We start from the raw sequence: 23480 nt of genomic DNA, 5'->3' as shown, positions 1-23480 counted from the left end.
TTGAAAACAAAAATGCAGTCTTGATCACATAAATGACCAGCTCTTTCAAAATCATCTACTGTAGAACTGCAAGGATTTAAAATTAAACATCAGTTTAAGAGCCTTGTCAATGATGCAATTATATAAGCATGTCCTTACTATTACATGGGTTAAAACTGGGGAACATGAATATTTGTATGCAGAAAAAAATCAGAACTGAGTTTTGCCTGTAACCAAAAGTTTAAGTTAACTAAGGAATCTATTAGATTTAAAAAAACTGTGTATTTATTTTTGTCATATAATATTTTCTCCATTTTTTAAAGAATTAATGAACAAAGTTGAAAGAAGAGCTATCCATGCAGCTTACAAGCCATCTGCAAGAGTATTTTTTTGAAGTCACAGCCTGAAAATTGTGGCGGCTACCTATGAGTGATACATTCCCTCACATCTCAAAAGAGATCTCTGGCTACCATGAAGCTACAGCACCTTGCATCAGCCCCACATTTTCCATGGGCTTTTAAATATGTAGGAGGAGTCTGAGGATTTAAATGAAAAACAAACAAAAACATCACAGTCAATGTAATAGATTAACAATCATGATGTGTGGTACATCCCTGGCACAGTTCAAGGCCAGGTTGGATGGAGCTCTGAGCAGCCTGCTCCAGTGAAAGGTGTCCCTGCTCATGACAGGGATTGGAATTAGATGATTTTTAAGGTTCCTTCCAACCCAAACCATCCTGTGATTCTATGACTGCTGTAAATAACTATGAAGTTTGACATAGGACTAAGTAAGATTAAGATCTACAAAATGGAAGCAGTCTCCAAAGATTTGATAGACAACAGCAATCCAGCACTCTGACTGCAGAAACCAGTACAGGATTTCCACCACTGCTGTTTCCCTATGGGCAAGTTCCCAGGATGTTAGAGAGGGCAAATTCCCACCTCATATTAAGGGCTGGCTTGACAAACAAACTTTCACTGCAGAAAATCTGCTATATTAAATCAGCAGTTGGAAGAATAAAAGATAAGGAGGATAAGGTGTGTAAGGAGCCACATCCTGCCAGTTGTTTCTCATCCTGCAAAACTTACAATCATACTTGCTGACCTCACCCTGCTGCAGAGTGAGGGGATTTTCCAGTGTGTTGAAGTGCTACACAAGGGTAGTTACTCAAAGAGATTGATCAAAGAGATTGATTAAAGAAAACACTCATTAAAGATAGAGCTTCAGGAAACCACCTCAACAGGCACCACTTCCCAGGGCTGACATCTCAGTGACAGGATACTGTGCTGAAGCTTTAGTTTACTGCCTAGTCCGGCACCTTCTTGAAATTCTAAATTGAGCAATTGTTTATTACTGCTTTTAGAGAAAAGGCAACAGAAAGGTTTTGGTGAGCAAAGATACCTGGAGCAACTTGTGCTGGATAGAAAGTGACATAAGCAATCCTGACTTTGCAGCAAATCAGCTAAGGAACAGTAAGAAAATTCATTCCAGAAGAGATGGTAACAAAAGAAAAGAGGCAATAGTGAAGGGCTTGGAAAAATAATGTATTTGCCAAACCAAAGTAAGGAGTTTTCAGTGAGGACTCAGGGAAAAATGCTATCCCCTTAAAACACCAGTGGTGCTCTGTGTAGCACCTAGAAGTCTCTTGTTCAACTCCCTCGGTCCAGTCATACATGATTTATAAGATCACAGCAGTTTGCTGTAAAATTCCCCCCCTTAAAATATCTTTTAAAGGTTGTTAAAGTTATCACTTCCCTTACAGTACATTTGAAAAATGAAAACAAAACTACCTGATAAAACACACATGCTATAAATCCATAAAACCAGATCACAAATAAAACTGTAACGGCCAATAAAAAGTCATTTGAATTTAAAACAAAACCAAACCACAAATTACATGCTAAAAATACCCCTCCCAGCCTTCTCCCTTCCAGCATTCACAGAAAAGCTCCATAAAGTAAAGTTGCTCTGGTCGAGTGGAAGGTGTCCTTGCCCATGGCAGGGGGCTGGAATGAGATGATCTTTGAGGCCCCTTCCAACCCAACCATTCCATGAGTCTATGCTTCTGTACTTCAAGCATCCTGAGATGTTCAAAGCAACATGACATCAAAATGTATGAAAAAATATTGTCTTAATTGGCAATACTCAAAACAGGGTATAAATTTGGACCTTGCTGAAGGTGCTGATTTTGCAAAAATCAAGCTGATTTGGTCTGAATTTACATACTTTCCTTGTAGTCTTTTAGGAGAGAAGCAAGAAAAACACCTTAAACCTTTCTCTGATGTAAACTCAAGAGCTTGTTTCAAAATATTGTCACTTTATATAAACTTTGGTTATCTCCCCAAGGTACAAAGTGTGCACAGAGTCCAGTCCAGTCTCATGCTGTTGAAGGATCCCAGCCTGAGTGAGAACTGGGAACACTGGAGACAGGTTTCTGTTAAAAGCATTTGCAGATGGGTGCAGGTGGGCTACGTTGTTCACTAAGTCACCTGCAGCTTTTCACTTGAACAAATTACACTCAGAAATAGCCTGAGGATCCAGGAGCTCCCTTGTGAGTTCAGCCTGTCACTAGCACAGCTTTGGAGCTGCAGGGCAGAGCACAGCTCTCTACCCCCAGACACAGCAAAGACTCACTCAGGAACCAGAGCAACAGATGAACAGGAGAAACATGGAAGGATGCTGTTCAATTAAAACAGACTTCACCTTGCTCAACTTGAATATGACTTGGCAAGCCAGCAATGTCACTTCCAGCCAGATCTGACTGCACTCAGAACCATTCTCCCCCTCTGCAATGCTCCCTGTATACACTTTGTGCAGCAGAAAGGAGACGCAGCCACAACAAACTGAATTAGTGCTGCTGGTTGTTTCAGTGTTCTACTGAAAGTGGCTCACCAAAGACTGGACAATCCCAATCTAGGAAGTCAAATTCAACCCAGAACTACAAACTCAACACAGCAACAGCTGTGCTGCATGTGCTGTTGCCATGAGTTCATGCATGTTAGCACGTCTGAGAGACATTATGGAAAAAAAAACCAATGCAATCTCTAATGCAAGCTGAGAAACTGAAAGGAAAGTTTGGATCTATTACAAGACCTTAAATCTGAAATTCTCTAGCTGTGACACAGGAAAAGAAAAACACAGTCAATAAACACTGAGGAAAAATGGAAAGTGTAAATTTTACTTTTTTTGGAACACCCTCCCCTCCCTGCACCTATAATTAGCAGGGATACACTTGCTGTGAAGTTCTGCCTTGGTTCTCTTCGAGGCAGCTCAATTCAAACATGGCTACAGAGATTTTGACAAAGCTTCACTTTAAGAGACAGCCTTTGCAATTAAGAGTTCCTGCTGGATTTGTTCTTCAAAATCTGTAACTGGCACTTCTGCTGATGCACTTCATTTCAACAAATTGTAAAATTTTTCTTGATTTTGTTTACCACTCCTCTTTGGCTGTAAAGACATGCATATTTCTCCTGTTAATGCTATGAAGAGAATCAGATGAGCATGTTTACTGACATCTTCCAAGCTGCTTTTATCAGCAGCTCAGTTTTTAGCTAGGATGAAGGAAAGGAGGGAAGCAGTCTCCCTTCCTGAGGGAACTCCTTCCAGCAGGACTTTAGAACCAAAGGCTAACCCCTTTGCTGGGTTAAGGGCTGGGTGGCACAGGACTTTGGCTAGAGATGAGATTGTGCCCATCTAATGTCAATATACTCAACATGACAGATAAGGCTGCTCCTTCACTCAGTACTGAGCAATCATGGTTCAGGTCAAGGAAATATCAGTAATCTACAAAGATAAAATGCACTGAAGAGACAGGAAAGTGGGGACACAATGTCTCTTCATTCTCTTCTGGCTGCAATTTCTTTCTGGTTTGCAATTTCAAGCCAAACCCGCTCTCAGTGGGTTTGCTCTTGCTCCTGAGCAAGCCATCAGATCCCTCAATTTAAATTAAGCATAAAAATCCTTAATAGAGACCACAGATAAATCAACATGACTCTAAACCCTGGACTGGTATTTTGAGTCTTCCAGAATCACAGAATCATCCAGTGGTCTGGGTTGGAAGGGGCTTTAAGGATCATTTAGCTCCAACACCCCTGCCATGGGCAGAGATGCCACTCCCTAAATGAGGTTGCTCAGGGTACCATCCAACTAGGTCATGAACAGCCCCTGAGAGAAGGCATCAGATACACTGCTAAAAATATTTGCATCCAGTTCCTTCTCTCCACCTTAATACTCTTAATAAGAGAGTTCTTATTACTGGGTCCATCCTTTCAAACTTTAAAAGGCACTGGCTCTATCTCTTTGCCTTGTTTCTTACATAATCAACAACAGCAACATAGCAAACTGTAAATTCAGGCAGCTCTTCCCCTAAAAGAGCTTGTGAAGCAAGAAATTGAGATTATAATTATAGCCCCAACTCCAAGAGCCACAGCTAGCTCCAGGTAGCATGAGAGATCTCAGATGTTACTGCTGCAGTAGTTAACAAGACACATGAACCAATTCTGACTACAGATATTTAATACAGCCCACATACTAAGGAATTTCAATGCTTACAGAGATGGCTTTCCCATTTTGTCAAGGTTTACAAATGGGATCTAAGGCATTTTTTAGGTAAGTTGTTTTTCAAAGTCAAGGAGCATGAGGACCAGCTACAGATTTTGTAAAGCTACACATCCCTTGTCCCTTCTGCAAACATGAACCTGTAATAAAGCAAGCTTTTGTTCATTATTGCTCTACAGCCATCTGCTGTCTTTCTGAGCAGCTCAAGGGGCTGCTTATGCAGGAAGCTGCAAATGTGCCACAAACTCCCTATAAGTGGGAGGCCATGGCATCACAGCATGTCCAGGCTGTGGAGCAAAACAGCACCAGCTGGTGAGAGACCAAAGTGCACACTTGGCAATGGGGCTAACTTTGAAGAGATCAGGCAGAATAGGCACGAGCAAAAGGTCTGGAAAAGGGAATAAAGATCAGCAAATAAAAGTTGTGGTAAGATCTTTAAAAAAAAAATAGTAATGCCAAATGCAAAACAGATATTAAAAAAGAGGCAGCAGTAAACGCTCCTTAAGAGACATAAAGATTTGTATTACAGAGTGGATTGCGTGCATGCTTGCTGAGAATACAGAGGTTTTTTTGTCCACAAAACTATCAGTAAATTACAACTCCCCACAGAAAAAGGTTGACTGAGTCTTCAGTTAGCATAAGAGATAAGAGATCAAAATGGTAAATGAGAAACCACCACACTCATACACCACCAAAATCCTAAAATACTTCTAGATCAAATGCATCTTAATACCCTGTGGAAAACAGTTGCATAAACACATTACTGACATATTTATTATTACAAAAATCTATCAGCAAATCAAATTTTTTAAAAAGCTTGTCAGAAAGAATCAGCAATGCATTCAGCAGCACCGACCACTGGTGTGTCTGTACTGTGTCACTGAGAAATGCACAATGTGCACATGGACTTACCCAAGGCAGCCACAAAGCTCCCACTGACTCAAGTTTATCCAAGACTGGACTAGAAAGGTGCACAGAATAACCTTAGGAGATGTCTGAAAGACAGGCCCCTGTGACATGGAACACATCTGCTACTAACACAAATTTAGGAACTACTGGGGCAGGAGAGATCAGATTTCCATATGCACATGGACTAAAATTATATAGCACAAAACACAGCAGAACAATTACTTCTAAGCCCTTGATGTGACAACTCTAAATTAGATCAGAAGCAAAAGTTCCCTGAAAGAGCACAAGGCCAGGTTTAAGCTAAGTGGGTTCTGTTGCAACAATAAATTTTTAGTAAGAGTTGCCTGCTCTACACAGAAAATCACAGCACTTCTGGATGGGCATTTCTTCCCCTCCTGTCCTACAGCTTCACTGGGCCCTGAAACTTGACCATCTGTTGGATGAGAATGATGAACAGCAAGCAGCTTTCAAGGAGGTTGTTAGGAAAGGGAAAAACTTAGTCTCTTTTAAAACTGAAAGCTTGTTTTACCAGGGTCTCCCCCAAAGAGATCAAAACTTTCAGAAGTCCACTTTTGAAAAGTTACTTAAAAATAGTACATTTCAAAATAAGAGGGTAAACTAAGGTTAGTATTTGAATTTTGCAATGCCAAATAGCAATTTCAAAAGATTTCTTTTTAAAGCACGGAATGGAAACTTGGTCCTCCTCACAAATACAAGGTACACTCACTGTTCAAAGGAGTGTACATGCATTAAGCAGTACTGCTCATTCAAAGAGCTGAGTTTTATGTCAGTTCAGAATGGCAGCTAGTAGGGATGAAGAAAACATTTTAGATTTCTAAATGCTGTTTCTAGTTTCTACTGCTTACCACTACATCATGCCTACAGTAATATATAAACTGCAAGTAACATGATTATGCTGAGAGCTATGCACAACTCCCAGTACTGAATGAGAATAAAAAAATATATTCTCTGGTAAAATTTTTCATTACAAAAATTCCAGATTGAAAAAACAGGCTTTCAGGAACAAATTCACAGAAACTAGGCAGGCTGAGACATGCAAACATTTGACAAATCTTGTACTGCACACACACATTGCATTGAGGACTAAAGAACTGCATAGATTGAAATGCTGTGTTACCAAGGACAGATGTTATCCAAAGAGCTTTTAAAATTATGCATTTCATTAACAGTTGCTAAATTTTGTTGTGTAACTAGCCCTACACTGACCTGCAATTTTGCATTTTGGTTCTACAGGAAACTTTCAAACCCATTACAAAGTCTGAGAAGCAAAAAATTAGGCCCCAAGTTTTGTTTATTTTATATACAACTTTATTTTATTTTTATAACAGTATCCAGGACTGAACAACTAAAGAAACTTCAGCTGGTATTTCTTTTTCTCTTCACCTTTTAAAACTGGCAAATAGAAAAGCTTTCAAAGCTTTAGCTGGTACCAAACCGTGTGCCAGACAGAAAAGAGTCAATAGATGTACTCTAGAACAGAATCTTAGCTGAGAAGCAATACAGAATTCCTGCTTGATTCAGCTGTTTGAGGAGGTATGGGATCCATCATCTCAGCAGCCTGAAGTCAGATTACTTTCTAACTAGTTAGATGACCTTTCAAATGTATCACTCCACATCACTCCCAGTCCCAGGGACAGTACTGATGGTGTCCCTGCTTACTGGAGCAGCCAGGATGAGTTTTGAACTTGTTTTGAGTATTTTGTGTTCATTCCTCAATACACACAATTTCTTTGTGCCATTAAACAAAGTATTTACAGTTCAGTCCTGTCTCTTCTCTATTACCAAAGCCCATTTCAAGGATCCAGACTTGTCTCATGTTCTTCAGTTTCATCAGGTAGTTCCTCAGCAGATGCATCACACACATTGTCCTGGCCATCTGCAGGCTGATTTGGCTCATCAGGTTCTCCAGTTGCAATCTGAGTTGTTTCTTCTTCCTCTTCCTCCTCAACTTCCCCATCATCCTCTACGTCCATCTCAAACACCCTGATGTGGCGGAGGTTTGAACTCAGCTACAGAGACAGTAAGAAGCTCCTGTTAATGACCAAATAAATAAAAACACCACCAGCACTTTGTCAGCTTTGAAAATAACCTTTATCTCTGAAATGGAGGTTTCAAGGGAATTAGCAACATTTTATTGCTCTATAGGCTGAGAAGTAAAGAAGCAGATCTATTACCTTCTGTTAAAGTTTTTCCATCCTGTGCTACTATGGTATGACTGTATCCTGACACACTAATAGCAGATTATGAAAAAATAATCTATTTGTTAAAAAAAGAAATTGGTAACTTTTAGGTTACCACTTCAGTCAGCACACTTCCTTTAATAGACAGGTTTTTTCAGAGATACTGCACTTACCACACAAGAAACTTTCCTAATGCCATTTACAGAAACATACTGAGCTTTCATGTTCTCCAGCACCCTCCACTGACTCTCCAAGAAGACAGTACGTGTGGGTATCTCACTGCTTCGCTCATCCAGCCTGCACAGCAAGGAAAAAAGCACAAAGCTGCTTCATAAGAAACAACTGCACTTCTAAGAAAATACCTCCAGTTTCATGTGTCCAAATTTCATCAGATGCAACAAGCAGATAAGTCTCTGAAACCATCATAATGCCACCATGATACTCTAGAGCAGGAGATCCAACTGCAGAGACACAGCACGTTCCCACCGAGTTAAAAACATTACAGCAGGTGAGAAGGGAGTTGTAAAGTCTGACCTTCCCACAAGAAACAGCTGTAGCAGGATGTGGGTGGCTCTTTTCAAACCTCTCCTCTGCACAAAGAGGAGTTTCCAAACACAGTCCTGGATGCAGTGCCTCCCTTACACAGAAGTTTGGCCTCCATGACTTTCAAATATGCATCATTACCCCACTCACAGGCACTGTATGAAGACACTCCCTACCTATTACAGCAGCCAAGATTAGTTTGAACTTGCTCTTAATATTTTCTGTTCACTCTTCAATATACAATATCTTTGTGGCATAAAAAGTTAATATTCAGTTCAGTGTGGCTCTTTATTTTGAAATAAAAATGCATCATAAGCAAATCACCAGAGAAGAATGGGAGAAAAGTAAAAGCAAGGAACACACAGCAACTAAAGGTTTGGATTCACAAATTGAATTTCATTGGCCTTTGTGTGTGTGTTCACTTTCACCTCTACCTATGCCAATGCAGACAGCAGTACCAGTTCTGATGTTTTAAGGTCAAGCTGACAATATTTGTAAGGGTGGCTATCAGGGAAGAATCAAGAAATACTTGTGTACTCTTATTACAAGGCAGAGGTACGAGCACATATGCTGAAAACATCCTCAACTGAAGTACTCTGACTAGCATAGTCAGCATCTTTCTAAGGAAGATTTCTGATTCTGCAAGGTGTCTTCAGCTGATCCTTCCATTTCATGACAGGCAGGTACAGCAGTAGTATCAGTATGAAAAAACTGAAAACTACCCTCCCAAAAACCACAAAACAAACTATTTAGGAAGCTTCCATCTCCCTCATCCTACTCTCCTGGCACAAAAAGAGTTTCTATCTTCAAAATATTTACACACACACAAAGTATGAGTAACTGTACACAATCACAATATTTGCTTAATTTGCTTTTCAGTTCTACATTTTCAGATTTGCTCAAGGTTTTTCAATACCTTTCCATAGAATCCCAAATGGATTTCCCATCTTGGTCCTCATCTGTATATACTGAAGATAAAGGCAGCTGAGCCAAGACTCTCTCCTTCCCCTCTTGTTGCACACTCTCTTTCAGAACTACAGTTACAGTTTCATCATCATAGAAGTGAGCATCCAAACAACTGTAGCATCTATAGGAAAATAATTTAGAAAGCATCATGTAATATAAGAGAATGCAGAAATAAAATAGATGTTAATCAGCGCTCATGTTAACAAGTATTCAGTACTTAACAACGAACTTCATTGTAAATAATAATAAAATAATAGAGGAGGTCAATTGTGCAGCTATGACTGAATGATAGCCACAACCTGGCAGACTCCTGCCTCATGCAGGAAAAAATTATTCTGAAGGGGAAAATAACTCACAAAAAACTCTTACTAGTAACCTTCACATTTCAGATGAAACAGAAGAAACAGCAAACATAAATACCAAAGAAAATTTAGAAATACAGCTGAAGGTTCTGAGGGCAAATCACATCTGGCTTTTCTACATGAAAAGTTTAGCCAATCATATGCCTTGTAAGATGACTACATTCAGCCATACCAAGTTTTACCTTACTTAAAGAACATCACACAGATAAACAATACTTGTTTCCAGCTAGATTTGTTTCTTGCACATGTGTTAAAGCTTTAGTTTTCAACTGGAAAACTAAAATTTACTTGACCTTGAGATGAAGTGTGATGTAAGATTTGCACTATTCTGCAGCTTCATGCACCTGTGCCATTTCTTACACCCTGATTCACCCAGGTGAGTTAACTTCAAAGGTAACAATGCAAGAAAACCAACAGGAAATATGATTTTTTTTTATTCAGCAATCTGCAAGAAAAATCAAATATACTGACCTGGAGTCTGAGCTCTCATTTATACTGTTGTTCAAGAAGTTTCCAAACTCTACTGCAAGAATCCCATTACTGACAGACCTAGAACAACAGAGTTAATTGTCTCAGTGACAAAAACCTTTCCCTTCACTGAGAATCCAAAATCTCTAACGGCAACTGTGGTACAAGATGGTGAAAAAGCTATCTAAGCTCAGCACAATACATGGCTACATGCCAAAATTATGTGATTGGTGGACGGGAACCTTTTAAATTCCTCTGCTCCTCAGAAAAACATAACTAATGGACTCAAATGGAAAACTACATCTGGCTTATGCAGAGAAGAGAAAGCCATCATTAAATTACAGACCCCAAGATATTAATCAAAAATACTATTTACAGCAAGACAAAGCAACAGAGGAAGGAGGATTCTTTGTAATATTTCAGAAGTTTGCACAAATAAGTAATTCTGTTAGCAGCAATCTAATGGAATCTCATTTTTTTCTTATCCCAGAACCATCTTGGGTCTTGAGATGAGATTTTCTGAGTCTAATGCAACAAAAACTTCTGCTGCAGTTTCCTGCTACACTTAATGTACTCCTCATTTTCTCTAGTATTCAAGAGAAATTGTATTCATGGTGCTCATTCCTTATTTTTACAAATAGATTTAAATTGTAAATGTTTCTGTACAAATGTGGCAAAACTCACACACCACTTTTTCCCTCTTTTTGTCTTACCTGGAAGTATCAGTATGTCTCCTCAAAATGTGTATTTTAGAAATAGAATTTTCTAACATGGTGAAGAGAACATAATGTAAGTTAGATGTTTTGTCATTCCACCTGCAATGTGGGAGAAGAAATTAAAATTTGGATCAAGTTTTAATAACCCGTAAACTACAAGGAACAAGAATAGGAACAAGGAATAGCAACATACTTACAGAAATGGTAACTTAAATAACTGAGGTGTGGAATCTTCACTGCAAAGGAAAGACCAAAACAGTTTATGAAATGCTACTCATGCACAAGTTTTAGTTGCACATTTCTTTAGCTGCTTTTAGTAAAGAAATACCTTTGAGAAACTTTGTAGAGAGATATGCAGACTGCTTGATGCACTGACTTTCCAATTACATCCTAATAAATAGAATAAAAATAGTCCATAAAATACAGGCAGTTATTCATAATTATACATGTTTTTAAGAAAAAAAACCAACCAACCTACCAACAACCTCTGAGTACATCTGAAAGAAAACTCCACCAATATCTATCCTGAAATAAACATCCCTAATGCAAACACTACTTTCATTTCATACATTTGTTTCATGTTTCTCCATACTAGATTAATGTATTGCCAGCTAATGCAGTTATCTGGTACACAGCACACACACACATATAATTAACATTAAAACCAGATCCCAAAATTGTGTGAAGAGAATATGACAAATAAAAAAATCCCCCACTGTACTTTCCCTGGCCAAAGGCTTGAGATAACCCAGCAGTGAAGCTGGACTCTACCCAAGTTACAGGCACTCAAAGGCAAAGGTTAAAGCTTCAGGCCTTGCTAAGCATGACTGCTTCCTTCAGTTGACCACTATCCCTAAAAGGAAGTTATCATTTGTAAAAACAGAACTTACTGCTGGCTTTTGTAAACACAGATCAATGACCCCTTCCATTTGCCTTTTGACAAAATGCAATGATTTCTCAGGATAGTAGGGAAACAGAAGTGGGCTTTCTGTAAACAGACAAAGTTAATTTTAAAAATGCTTGTATCTCTATGGAAACATATTACACCATTATTACCTCTAAAACCAGATTTTCTAAAGACTATTTTTCAAACAAAAATGCTACAATTTCCCCCCTTTTTATCAAATTAAATAGGCAGAAAAAGGCAACTGTAGCAAATTCTATTATATGCAGCTTTTGTTGTCAAGGCTTTACAGTCCTTGGTTTCTAAACTTAAACTAAAATAATTGTTACCATCTGCTCATTATAGTCTCTTACTTCCTTTTCACCACTAATTAACAAAATAGTCTCAGACTCCAGTGAAAGAGAACAAGTTAGGACACTTCCCTCAGGTACAACCTAAGCATAACTATTACTCTCTTGAATTAAGATATCCTAAAATAGACCTCTTCTGGGATTCCTTCCAAGTCAACACTTCTGAGACTGGTACAGAAAAGATGAGGAACTCCCAATATCCAAAAAATGGTAATTGACTGGGTAAGCAGCTACATAAACCCTTTGCAAAATAACAAGGCCCATTTATTTTATTCCACTCAGATGAAGACCAATGAGTGACATTACAGAAGTAACTCACAAGCATGAAAAAAGATAATTCTTCTACATTGGTTACATTCTGCATATATCTTGCATTCACTTCTTTTTCATGAAAACACATTACCTTTAAGATGAGTACTATCCTTAAGAAAGTTAAACCACTGGTTTCCCTCTGTATTAGGTGGTGATACAAGGTCATCATCTTCATCCTTCAAGTACTAAAAAAGAAACACAGTTTTAAGACTGCAATTTAAGAATAGGGAACATTAGAATTCCACCTTCACTATTGCCCCTAGTGAGTATATTAAAAATTTCTTGGTAAATTAACTTGCCATAGTCTTAAAATTAAATATTCCACCCCATCTTGAAACAAGAAAAATCAACTATTGTTTAAGATCACATGGTGATATTTCCCTAAGAAACTGATCTTTAGATCAAGTCTGAACACAAATGTTTTGAAATGCAGCGATTAATGCCATACAGATAACCAACATATCAGTTTTACTGAAGTTGGCATTTAGCGTTTTACTACTGCTGCAAAATATCTTTGTCTTTTCCTAAAAATACAGCATGTGTAAAGTGAAACAACAACATTTTAAACCCTCATTTTCCTAATAATAAGGTGAAACAATTCACTCTTTTTTACCATTACTGGTATGTGCAACACAGAGCAAAAAGGCCAAGGAAGCAAAGTGGACACAACTTTAAAATCTTCTCTATCTAAGGATTTTCTCATTTATTCTTTTTGCATTTATTCCTTAGTTCTTTACCTGTCCAACTCTCTCCACATTGAAGTATTTTCCTTTACGATTGTAAAGTTCTGGTGCCTAAAAAATAATGCAAACAAACCCATTATTTAAACATAAAAGTAATGAGAAGTAGTGAACAAAAAGATGACCAAATTATTTTATTCTAAGATTTTTCAGACTCAGCTATTGTCAGCAAAAATACAGTCAAATCATGTATTTGGAAGATGAGTATCACTGACCTCATTGAAGTGCTCAGTAAGAAAATCAGCCACAAATGTGATATCTTTTTGAGTCATCTAAAAGGGAAAAAAACAGTGAGAAAAGCAAAGGGTAAGAAACACATTTCAATGAGCACAGAATACACAATCTGTAGGCTGCACAAGCACAGCTCCCTCAGCCTGTGCTCATAGGGCAAATGTTCCAGCCTCAAACCCACTTGGGAGTGCTCTGTTGAACTCATCCCAGACCATTCTTGTCTTGTACAGGATGGTCCCAAACTGGAGATGGGACCAACCAACAAGTGCTAAATTAGGACAAAAAGTGCTTCTCCTGACCTCCTGGCCATGCTCTCATTACTACAGCCCTGGTCACCCCTGCCCACCTTTGCCACATGCACCCAGTGATTCCCACATCATTTCGGCAGAGCTGACATCTTCCCAGCCACATGGGCTCCAGCAGTGCACTCACAAGGGGTTAACCCACCCCACAACAGAACCTTGCAGTTTGTCTTTCATGAACTGCAGGGAGTCCCTGCCTGCCCATTGCTCCAGCCTATCTATCTCTGGAAGGCACCTCTGCCCTCAAGTGAGGGCAGTGTGATGGTGGCTGCAAATTCGATGCAGGTGTTACTGTATTATTATATTACTGTTTCGTTATATATTCCCTCTCCTCTATGGGGACACTGATAAAGATACGAAGATCTCACTCTGGTTGACTTCAGCATTTAGGGTGCATAAAGAGCTGCCATACAGAGGCCTTGCATACCCAGCATACTAAATACAGCAGTGTTAGCAAAGAAAACAGAAAAAGTAATTCAAGCACAACAGCACATTAGTGTCAATGCACAGGCATCAACTTTCTCAAAAAAATGACACAGACGCTACCATTTAAGTTCTGGAACAAAAAGGAACTTTTAATTCTGCTTTTGAGATGAGCAGAACATCGAGGATATCACCATTTATCAGAAAATGTTACTATTACCTTGTTCAGCTCTGGAAGCACATGATCTTCTGACATCCTCAACATGGCTGAGGGAAAAATTATATTCTTATTGCATTAATACTGTTTTCCTAATATCCTTTATTTTTCACATGTATGTAATAAGACATTGCTGTTAAAAAAGATTCATTCATTAGAAGCAAAAGAGCCTGGGATGAAGAATTACAAGTCAAGACTGAAATTCAGTCTCTCTAGTCTCACTAGCTTACATTACAAATCTTCAAGAATTTTTATCTTTAATCTTCTCCAACTGCATTCTACTCTGTATGAGACTGAAACAAAATTATTATGAAAAGAGCTCATAAGAATTTGTTCATGTCCATACTCAGAGTACTAAAATAGATATATGTAAAATACTTGAAAACTGTCATGCTCAGAAAAATGTGTTTTAAGAGAATGGCACAGGATTAATTTCAAATCTGCAAGGCTTGGATAAAGTTCTCTGTTTAGTCTGAAATGAAACAAACAATGAACATAACATTATGACAGAGAACTTAGGTAGTCCTGCTTTCTGTAATTTTTGAATTAGAACTATTATATTCCTGCTAGTAAGTGCTAACACTGCATAGCTGGTACTTCTATAATATCTGGTAATAATACTTAATTTTTGTAAGGTAGTTCTAAAAAGATCAAATAGAAGTTATAAACTTATTTATAAACATGAATAAAAACAGGCACGCTAAAATACAGCGTGCTTCACTTCCTTCTAACATTTTCTCTGCAGCTACCCAGACACAACTGAAGGTGGCTACTAAGTGCAAGTGGACATTCAGAGACTGTTTACATCTGTGCAGAACCTTACAAGTAACTAGGCTTTCACAGGAGAAAACAGCAGGTAACAGAGTAAAAAAAAAATAAGGTTACATTTCAAATTTTGTGTAGCCTAAAAAAAGTCCTTTTTTTTTCTCCAAATCAAGACCAGCAAATTGCTCATGAAGCAGAAGCAAAAAACAGTTTGGAGCAGTATTACAGATCAAGTATATGCAATACCCACTCTGCACATACTAAATTTAATTGAGAACTGCCAAATTTATAATCTGTGTTTAATATTATAATTACTCTTGCCTCATCAACTATATCCCTTTATATGTCCAGAAATTTTCTGTGACAGAAAAAAATAGATGGTTATAATTAAGATTGGCCTAGTAACTTGTCTGCACTTCAATGCTTACAATATAAACCAGATACCGGATGATGATTGTGTGACCAATCTTACCAACATAGAGCCATCGGAAAAATGCCTTGAAGTTTTTCATACTACTGTCGATCACTCTAAACAAGAAACAAGAAATTACAAAATCTGACTGTCACAAGCTGCTTCATGCTTAAGTCCCATCTTTACCACAGAAAGGCCTGCAAGCTCTGTCAGTTTTTTTCAAAATGGCCAATGCAATGTTTCAAGTAAGACTATTCTTGTGGAATGAGTCTGACATGCAGGGAGACAAGACGAAAGCTCCCCACCAACAGAGGAGTCTTTCTCTCCCTATCTCCTCTATTTCCAGCCCATCAATTTCCCCCAAGACAAGACTGAATAGGAATGCTTTTTAAACTCTCCAGACTTTATACTTACTGAAGCAGCTCATTTGCCTTTAGGATGAAAGAACCAACAGCAGTAATAGCCTCTGTAAAAAAAAAAAAAGCTAACCATTATTATTAAGCTTTCAAAAGTGAAATCAGAGCACAGAGGTAGCACACACACTACTGTACCATCAATTCCAGATGCATCCAATCCCAGAGACTCATATTTTTGTTTCCATAAAGCCATTCCTTTCAATTCACTCAAGTGGTATAAAAGTGCCTCAGAGCCACTGGGAAAGCAGAGGAAAGAAGCATAACTTTTTATTCACACTCTGGAAATTCAGTGCTGTGCTGCATGCTACATTTATATTATTTAATGCACAAAGTGCAAAGCCTTATAAGGCGGTCTGCCATGAACAAGAGGCATGGTATCACTTCAGAGAAAGGCAGATATTGTCTCAATGACACAAAGTTAGTGTGAATATTTTGCATAGATCCTATTAAACACACCAGGCAGCAATTTACAGGTGATGTACCATAAAGATTGTTCAAAATACTTCACTGGTTCTCTACTACACAAAAGTAAAATGTTTTGCCATGATCACAGTTTCCATACCAGCCCACCTACATAGAAAGCACCACCAAGACAGCTTATTGTCATTTATCAAAACATATAATATGCCATTTAATCTAAAATTCATTGGAAATTCTGGGACTTACCTCTGCAAATGACTTATAACCAACTTTTGTATACTAGAATAGGAAGACTCTATAGACTGACCAAGTTTTTTTAAACCCTGTTAACAAAGAAATACAATAATAATCTGTTAATATAAAAATGATTAAAAGACATTGAAATAGATTAATTTAGTATGTTTAAAAAAATGTTAACATACCTTTACTGTCAGTTGGTTCATTAGTAATGCCTGAAGTTCCAGACTGAAGGAGGTAGGGAGAGAACCAAATAGGCATTTCATTTTGTGTTTCAACATCAAGTGCAAAGGCATACTCAGATAAAACAACAGTAACTACCTTGCTTTGCCCCATAACAACAGCTGCATAAACTCATCCTGAACAGAAGTGGTTGTATTCTTTTCCTGTCAGTCAAAATGATTGAAATAGATTGGTGAAGAGATTAAATCCAGCCTGCCAAATTATCTCACAAACACTCCATATAAAGTATTTCAAAGAAGCCACCCAGATCTTTGAATGTTGAAATCACTACTGATCACTGAAAATTTTCTGATCACTGAAATTTCTCTAGTATTTCAAGTTATTTTCAACTGCATTGCCCAATAAAAATTCTAAGTAGCGTGCCACCAAGAATCAATTCTAAAAAAAAAAACAAATTACAAGATTCACTAACTTCTGACCATGGTCAATGAACACAAAATTTAAGCAAATTCAATGGCATCTTAAACACAGATATTACATGTGCTCTACTGAACTAGGCTGTAAAGTGTTACTGAACATTTACAGTGATCAGTTTATCAATGACCTAAGTACAAAGAGCACGGCCTTTAGCAGAAAGCAACTGATCCATAGCTGGACAAGCTGAAAAGGATGATTTTTAAAACATTCAGAATAAATAAAAGTATCACAATACAATTATGCTTGATTGCACACAGGTGCCTTCAGCATCAGAGCACTTGGCACACAATAGCTTCCAGGCTGTCTCTGAACTTAGGGACTCTTATCTGGAGGCATCATGCTTAAACATTAAGATATGCAATAGACTATCAAGAACAACAGAACTACTGCCAAAAGTGTTTTTCCAAAAGGATGGTTAATCCTGCAGTACCTGTACAAACTTTGTTAGTCGTGAGTCCATCTGCATCAGTATTTCTTCCCATGCTTCACACATGCATGTCAATGACAGCTTTATATACTGTAATACAGAAACTGGCATCAGTATTATTTCCTTTCTCCCTTTCAACAACACATTCAGCAAATGGATGTTACAATAGAAAGGAAATACACAGTAAATCTTATATAAAATTTATTATCAAATTCCAAGTTGGAGCTCTACATTTACTTAAAACCAACTCAAGCTTTTTATAAGAAAACATTTATTTCACTTGCATTAGAATGTCAAAGCCTACAGAACCACAAGACTAAAAGGATGGAGTAACAAAACTGTACCTGTAACAGAGTTGAAATGTGAGTAAACTTCCGGGCCATTCGAGTTACCTCAGGTAAGTAACTTGATAACAGACTAGTGTCCAACTACAACAAATGGAAAAAGCAACAGATGACTTGTCGTTTAACAATACATAGATTACAGAAATTAAAAGACAGATTGGAAGGACCCACAGAAAATCTCTTCATTCTCAACACTTTAAGGTTGATTTTAAAAGGAAAATACGCTTAACTCAAAAAAGCAATAACTATTTTTAATACATCTATAAAAATCACTGATAAGGTTCCACATTTTGGGGCTCTAACAGTAATAATTTTAAAGATGACTATTCTGGAAAGAGGATAATCACAAGCATTGCTGTTATGCCCCTTGTGTGCAGAATGGAGAAAATCGGAATAATTGTCACTGTAGTTGAATAAATTCACATTATTCTAAAAGAAGTATTTTGCAAGAATGGCTCAGATCACCATTGTCAGTCTCATCAGTGAAACTGTATGTTAACATCACAAATTCAAAAGCTAAACTGGAGCTAATTTCAGAATGGCTGGAACTGGTAGTTTTTGTTATCATGGGAAAGCAATAAAGCTACCAGAATGTAATTTAAAAAACAGTTTTCCTTTTAAACATGTTTTTAAATTTGTTTACTTACCTGAAAATATGTTATCTCTGCTTCGCTGTCTGGAGAGTTCTGCAGCTCTGTAATAACTGACAGTGATTTCAAATCACTAGACAAACACAGTCCACGACAAGAACCTGCCACCTGAAGAATTCCAGTTTACAAGTTAATAAAACATTTCATTTCCTCTAAGAATATTTACTGCTCTAACACACTGACATACAAAGATGACTGTGTTCAATGGCAGGTAAAAATGAAGTGCAATTTTCAGCTACTGCTCAGGAGCAAACCCACTCTTTTTATCGTGTATTAACAGCGAATTTTGAAACAAGAGTTAAATTTCCCAGTTACAAGGTCTTTCCATCAATAACCAACAATTCAATGAATTAGTTTTTTAAATTCAGCAGCCCAGTTTCACTTATGTGTAAACATATGTATATTTTCACTCAATTCAGCTGTAGCTTGGTATATTATGAAGAAAAAACTATGGAAAGGAACCATACCCCATTTACTGTAGCAATCTTGAACATTCCATAAGCATATATCTCAATAAATCCTGAGCTGCCACCAAGGACAAGAGCATTAAGTCTATAAAAATAGAAGAAGGTGTTAATAAGCATACTGAAAAAATTTGCACACACATAGATATAATTCTTAATACTTAAATTCCATCCCTGCACAAAAGGAAACATTGTGTTACTGTCCATGATTCAAGAAATTAAAAAACTAACCAATTAGCTTGGATTTTATTGATAAAAACTGCCTCTAAGATTTATATTAAGAGTACTAATTACTACATTAACTGAGAGAATAAGGGAAAAAATAGCACAGTTTAGTCAGAGAGTCCTTTTTCACTAAAAGTAACAAGTTTCTAGGAACCTTCCCCTTACCAATGCAGGCTGCAAAGCATTATTACAAAGCTACCTTGAATTACCCTGATTCTATGCAGAGTGAGCTTGTCACACTCAGTGGCATCCCTCAGCACCTCAAAGGCAATGAACATTTCAAATAAGATGCAGCAGCAATAACAGCCACAGAAGTAATAACAGCACCAGAAACAGAAACTCAGTTCAAAGAATAGTCTGGGACAGACAGTTCTATGTTTTGCTCACTTACTAACACCAATGTGCTACACTGGCTTGGGAAAAAGCCTACAAATACAAGCAAATTAACTGCAACTTCTGCCTGTTACATCTCTACATAAATATACATTGACACAGAATATTTCTGTTAAAACCAACACAGAACTTAGGAAAACAGTATGTTAAAAACTTTTGGTTTGATTAATTGAGTGGATGAAGGGAGCAGAGAGAATTCACAAAGCTCCTACATCACAGACAGCTCACTCTCTCTCAAGCAAGGAAATCCTACTGTAAGAAGAGCTATCAAGTTTCAAAAAGGAGTAACTGGTGATAGACAGAGATGCAGATTTAATTTAACAGTAAACTCAATTATCCATTATTTTATCCCTTTAAAAAAGCAACTAAGCAAAAAACCTTAACCAACAACCCACAGCCAGAATTTACCTGACATCACCCAGAAGCTTCATAATCTCATCTGACTTTTCTTCACTGAAAATACAAAATACGTGATTAGGGCTTATGTAGTTTGTCCCAATACCAGAAAACAAAACAAAACTAAAATACAGTGAGTTATAATATGACAATTTCTTACCTGAAAATTTTTGCAGTGGTACTGTAACTGAAAAAAAAATAATTACTCTGAGTAACAATGATCAGACAGCTGCAGAGTGTTGAAGATGAATAACCAAAATAATGACAATAAATGACAAATGGTATTTCCTCAAGCTTACTAGAGTAACACTTACTTTTTTGGCAGCGCTGGTAATTTAGGCAAAAGGAGGTTTGATTCATCTTCAGCATTGTAAAAGGAAGTGAGAACACTGAAAAAGACATAGTACTGTCTTTATCACCTAAGCTGTAAAAATGAGAAGAGCCTTTCTTTTCAACTCCAGAGTTAAGAGCACATATTCAATGCATTATATATATCAAAATTACAAATGTCAGAGGATAAATTATTAAAGGCCATATAAAAGATTATCAACTGATCAAATTAATAAAAAAAATGAAAATCTTTTTTTATTTCCAGTGAATAAAGTTTGTATCTGCTGGCTCAGAGGCTTGTCACCAAATCCCCCATTGCCTGTTATATAAATCAGTTATTGTCAGAGGCTTTCTGTTTAAATTCTCTGCAAGCCTGCAGTACAACAGGCTTGGAGGGAGTTTAAACAGAAAGTTTAAACAGGGTGTACAAGCTAACACTAAATTAAGCAGCTCTTAAGGACAAGCACAAGATTATGCTGAAATTTAATGTATTACCCAAAGAACCACAAGACTAAGGTATCAGCACTAAAAATAAGCATATGAAAAGGATCTATTCTAAAAAAAGGAAAATTTTAGCCAAGTGGTGAAAAAACCCCACAGCTGTGGAAAACTGTATTACTTTATGTGACTGCTTGTAACATTCCACGTATAAATTATCAGTAAGGTGACATTACATGGCTTGTGATTATTTCTTTTCAGACTCACCTGCTTTCCTCAGTTACTTCCATCCAATGCATGTATGTAATAGATAACTCCACAGAGAAGGAGTGCAAGCTTTCAGGCTTTTCTACATCACACAGAATAATCCGCTTGGTATCAGCAAGGCCAAAAGCCAAAACTAGAGAAAGACAAGTTAAATGTATAAATAACCTAGAACTGAACATGCTTCAAATACTTCTAACAACAGCTCTGATAAAGTAGAGGCTTCCAATTTTGAAAACTTGAGTCCAATATTATAGGTAACATTGTCCACCAGAAAGGCTTGGTAGACAAAAAACACAAATTAGGAGTTGCCAAGCAACTTTTGCACCACTTTTTACTTAACTTTCTTCATCCATAATAGCAAATAGGCAGAGGTTTATGTATTTATTTCCTTATAATCACAGGTAATCAGCTTTAAAAAGTTTCTTAAACTCTTCAGATGCCATCATAAAACAATATAGGTTTTTATCCACATGTCATAGAGGAAGATTGTTCCCATTCTCCCATCTACAGTGAAGCAAAAATTAACTGATTTCTGGCATAAGTTTATTAAACTACTAATTTCAACACTATTTCCATTAATAAGGAAAAGGCTTTTTTTTTTCTTCTCTGGTCTATAATTAGAGTAATTTTAGCCTATGAAGTTTTGCCTATGCTAAGTAAGCTAAGCTCTTCAATCAATTCTGATCAGACAGCTTCTTTCTCTCCCAACAAACTTTGTAGTTCATACAAAATACCCTGCATAGTTAAGAGGTTGAAATTTTGCTATACTCCGAAAAGCAGCATTTGGCACATAAATCTGGCTTACTAATTTTTCTTGCCACTGGATTCAACAGTGTTAATCTCTCTATTGCTGTGAATGAACCTACATAAAATTAAGCCACCCTTCTCTTCAAACACAGTTACTTGAAAATTTCCTTCACAGGCATCATCATTCATGATTTCCCATGGGGTTTTATTGCACCATATCATCTCATATACTTGACATTACTTTTGCCATCTGGTCTCCAAGCAAGAGCAGTCACTTCTTTTCCTGTATTTTCATTTGGAGGCAAACTCCACACACGTTGAAAGTTTGCAAGCCGATGAAGTAAAACCTACAAAGCAAATGCATTAAAGACAAACTTAAACCACCTTCTTACGTTAATAAAAGTTTGTAAATCAGATCAAGATGCACAGTTTTTTATCAGTTTTTAACTCCTGTGTTTTAAACACCACCTGCTTCTCTAGCAGATTATTCCCTCCTATGGTCTTATAGAGGGCAGCACACAGTTCACAGCAGTACAGAGAAATAAGCTGAGCCTTGCGTAAGGAAACAAGCCCCTAACCAACAGGGGTTACCCATCAGCTCTCTAGCGGACAGGCCAACAGCACGAGTCTTGTCTTCATGCACGATCACATACTGCAGTTCCAGGGGAAAAAGTACTTAAAATTAGACTGAACTTAAATAGGAACTTCATGCACATCACACGTGAATTTGTTCGGAAATCAGAATGCAAAAAACGAAGGAGCATTATTAAGACGTTTGATTTACAAAACTGCTATCCTTAAATGCCTGGCCAGGCTCACGAGAAACATGCCCCAGGTAACGGCAAAGGCACCTGGGCCTGCAGGGAGAGCAGCGCCCGTTCCTCCCGTGCCCCGCACCCGGCACCCGCACTCACCTCCCCCGCCCGGTTGGCCAGGGCGATGAGGTCCCTTTTGGGGGACCAGGACATGAACACCACCTCCTGCGGCAGCTGCTTCTCGCCCACCTGCCTGAAGGCGGGCATGGCTGCGGGGCTCCGCGGGGCCCGCCGGGCCTCTGCTCCCGCTTCCGGGGGCGGCGCTTCCCGCCGCGGCAAGGAGAGGGGCGGGGCTCGGGAGCCGTGGGGAGAACCCGGCAGCGGGGCGGGCCTCGGCAGCGGGCGGGCCCCGGAGCCGAGCGGGAGATCCCGGCAGCGGGCGGGGAATTCTGAGAGCGGGGCGGGCCCCGGGAGCCGTGTAGAGACCCCGACCACGGCGTGGGCCTCGCCGCAGCGCCGAGCCAGGCTCCTCACGCTCCGCTCACTTACTAAGTACTAAATACTCTTTTTTAAGCCCCATTTCCATTTGGTGAGAAATTTTTTAAAATTCACAAGGCTCCCTGTGAGACGATTGTTTGAAAAATGCGTATTTTATGATTGGCATTTCGCAAATATTAAATTGAATATTATATGTGCTGTGTTAGGAAGTAATGCTGTATTAATTCTCTTAAGTCTATAACAAAATGTTAAAATAGAAACTATGCTATGTAGGATACTTTTTTTTTTCCTAAAGAAAGGACTCGCACTGAGATAGCAGCCACAGGACACCTAAATCTTTCAGAGAAAGAGAATTTATTGCCCCATTATCAGGAGAAACGAACTTCTTCCCATCTCGCTCAGGCAGAATGACGCCGTTAGGATTCAGAGGAAGAAGCTGAGGATGACCAGACAGA

At 38.1% G+C, this 23480-nt stretch overlaps 1 protein-coding gene across 1 annotated transcript; it reads right to left on the bottom strand.

Moving 5' to 3' along the window:
- Positions 1–6752: 6752 nt before the first annotated feature.
- On the bottom strand, positions 6753–22853 carry ANAPC4 (anaphase promoting complex subunit 4). Its single transcript, XM_064711905.1, has 28 exons — positions 22687–22853; positions 22014–22119; positions 21026–21158; positions 20305–20379; positions 20151–20177; positions 20003–20047; positions 18980–19064; positions 18510–18620; positions 17863–17946; positions 17522–17608; positions 16753–16817; positions 16617–16659; positions 16441–16517; positions 15910–16010; positions 15773–15824; positions 15419–15474; positions 14185–14231; positions 13224–13280; positions 13006–13062; positions 12360–12453; positions 11593–11690; positions 11031–11092; positions 10900–10938; positions 10700–10801; positions 9990–10067; positions 9107–9277; positions 7821–7944; positions 6753–7476 (listed from the first exon to the last, which is right to left on the bottom strand). The coding sequence occupies exons 1-28, from the start codon at positions 22792–22794 to the stop codon at positions 7261–7263; spliced, it is 2400 nt and encodes a 799-aa protein (XP_064567975.1). The 5' UTR covers positions 22795–22853; the 3' UTR covers positions 6753–7260.
- Between the last annotated feature and the right edge of the window lie 627 nt (positions 22854–23480).

This window comes from Zonotrichia leucophrys, chromosome 4, assembly GCF_028769735.1.
Source record: "Zonotrichia leucophrys gambelii isolate GWCS_2022_RI chromosome 4, RI_Zleu_2.0, whole genome shotgun sequence".
NCBI lineage: Eukaryota > Metazoa > Chordata > Aves > Passeriformes > Passerellidae > Zonotrichia > Zonotrichia leucophrys.
The sequence above is the reverse complement of the archived record's forward strand: the minus strand, read 5'-3'. Positions and strand labels throughout refer to the sequence as shown.

Coding starts and splice junctions, on each gene's coding strand:
- ANAPC4 (XM_064711905.1), bottom strand. CDS start 22,794: ATGCCCGCCTTCAGGCAGGTGGGCGAGAAGCAGCTGCCGCAGGAGGTG. Junction 13,281..14,184: donor TGCTTCCAGAGCTGAACAAG/GTAATAGTAACA, acceptor TTTCCCTTTTAG/ATGACTCAAAAAGATATCAC. Junction 10,939..11,030: donor CTCTACAAAGTTTCTCAAAG/GTATTTCTTTAC, acceptor TTTCCTTTGCAG/TGAAGATTCCACACCTCAGT.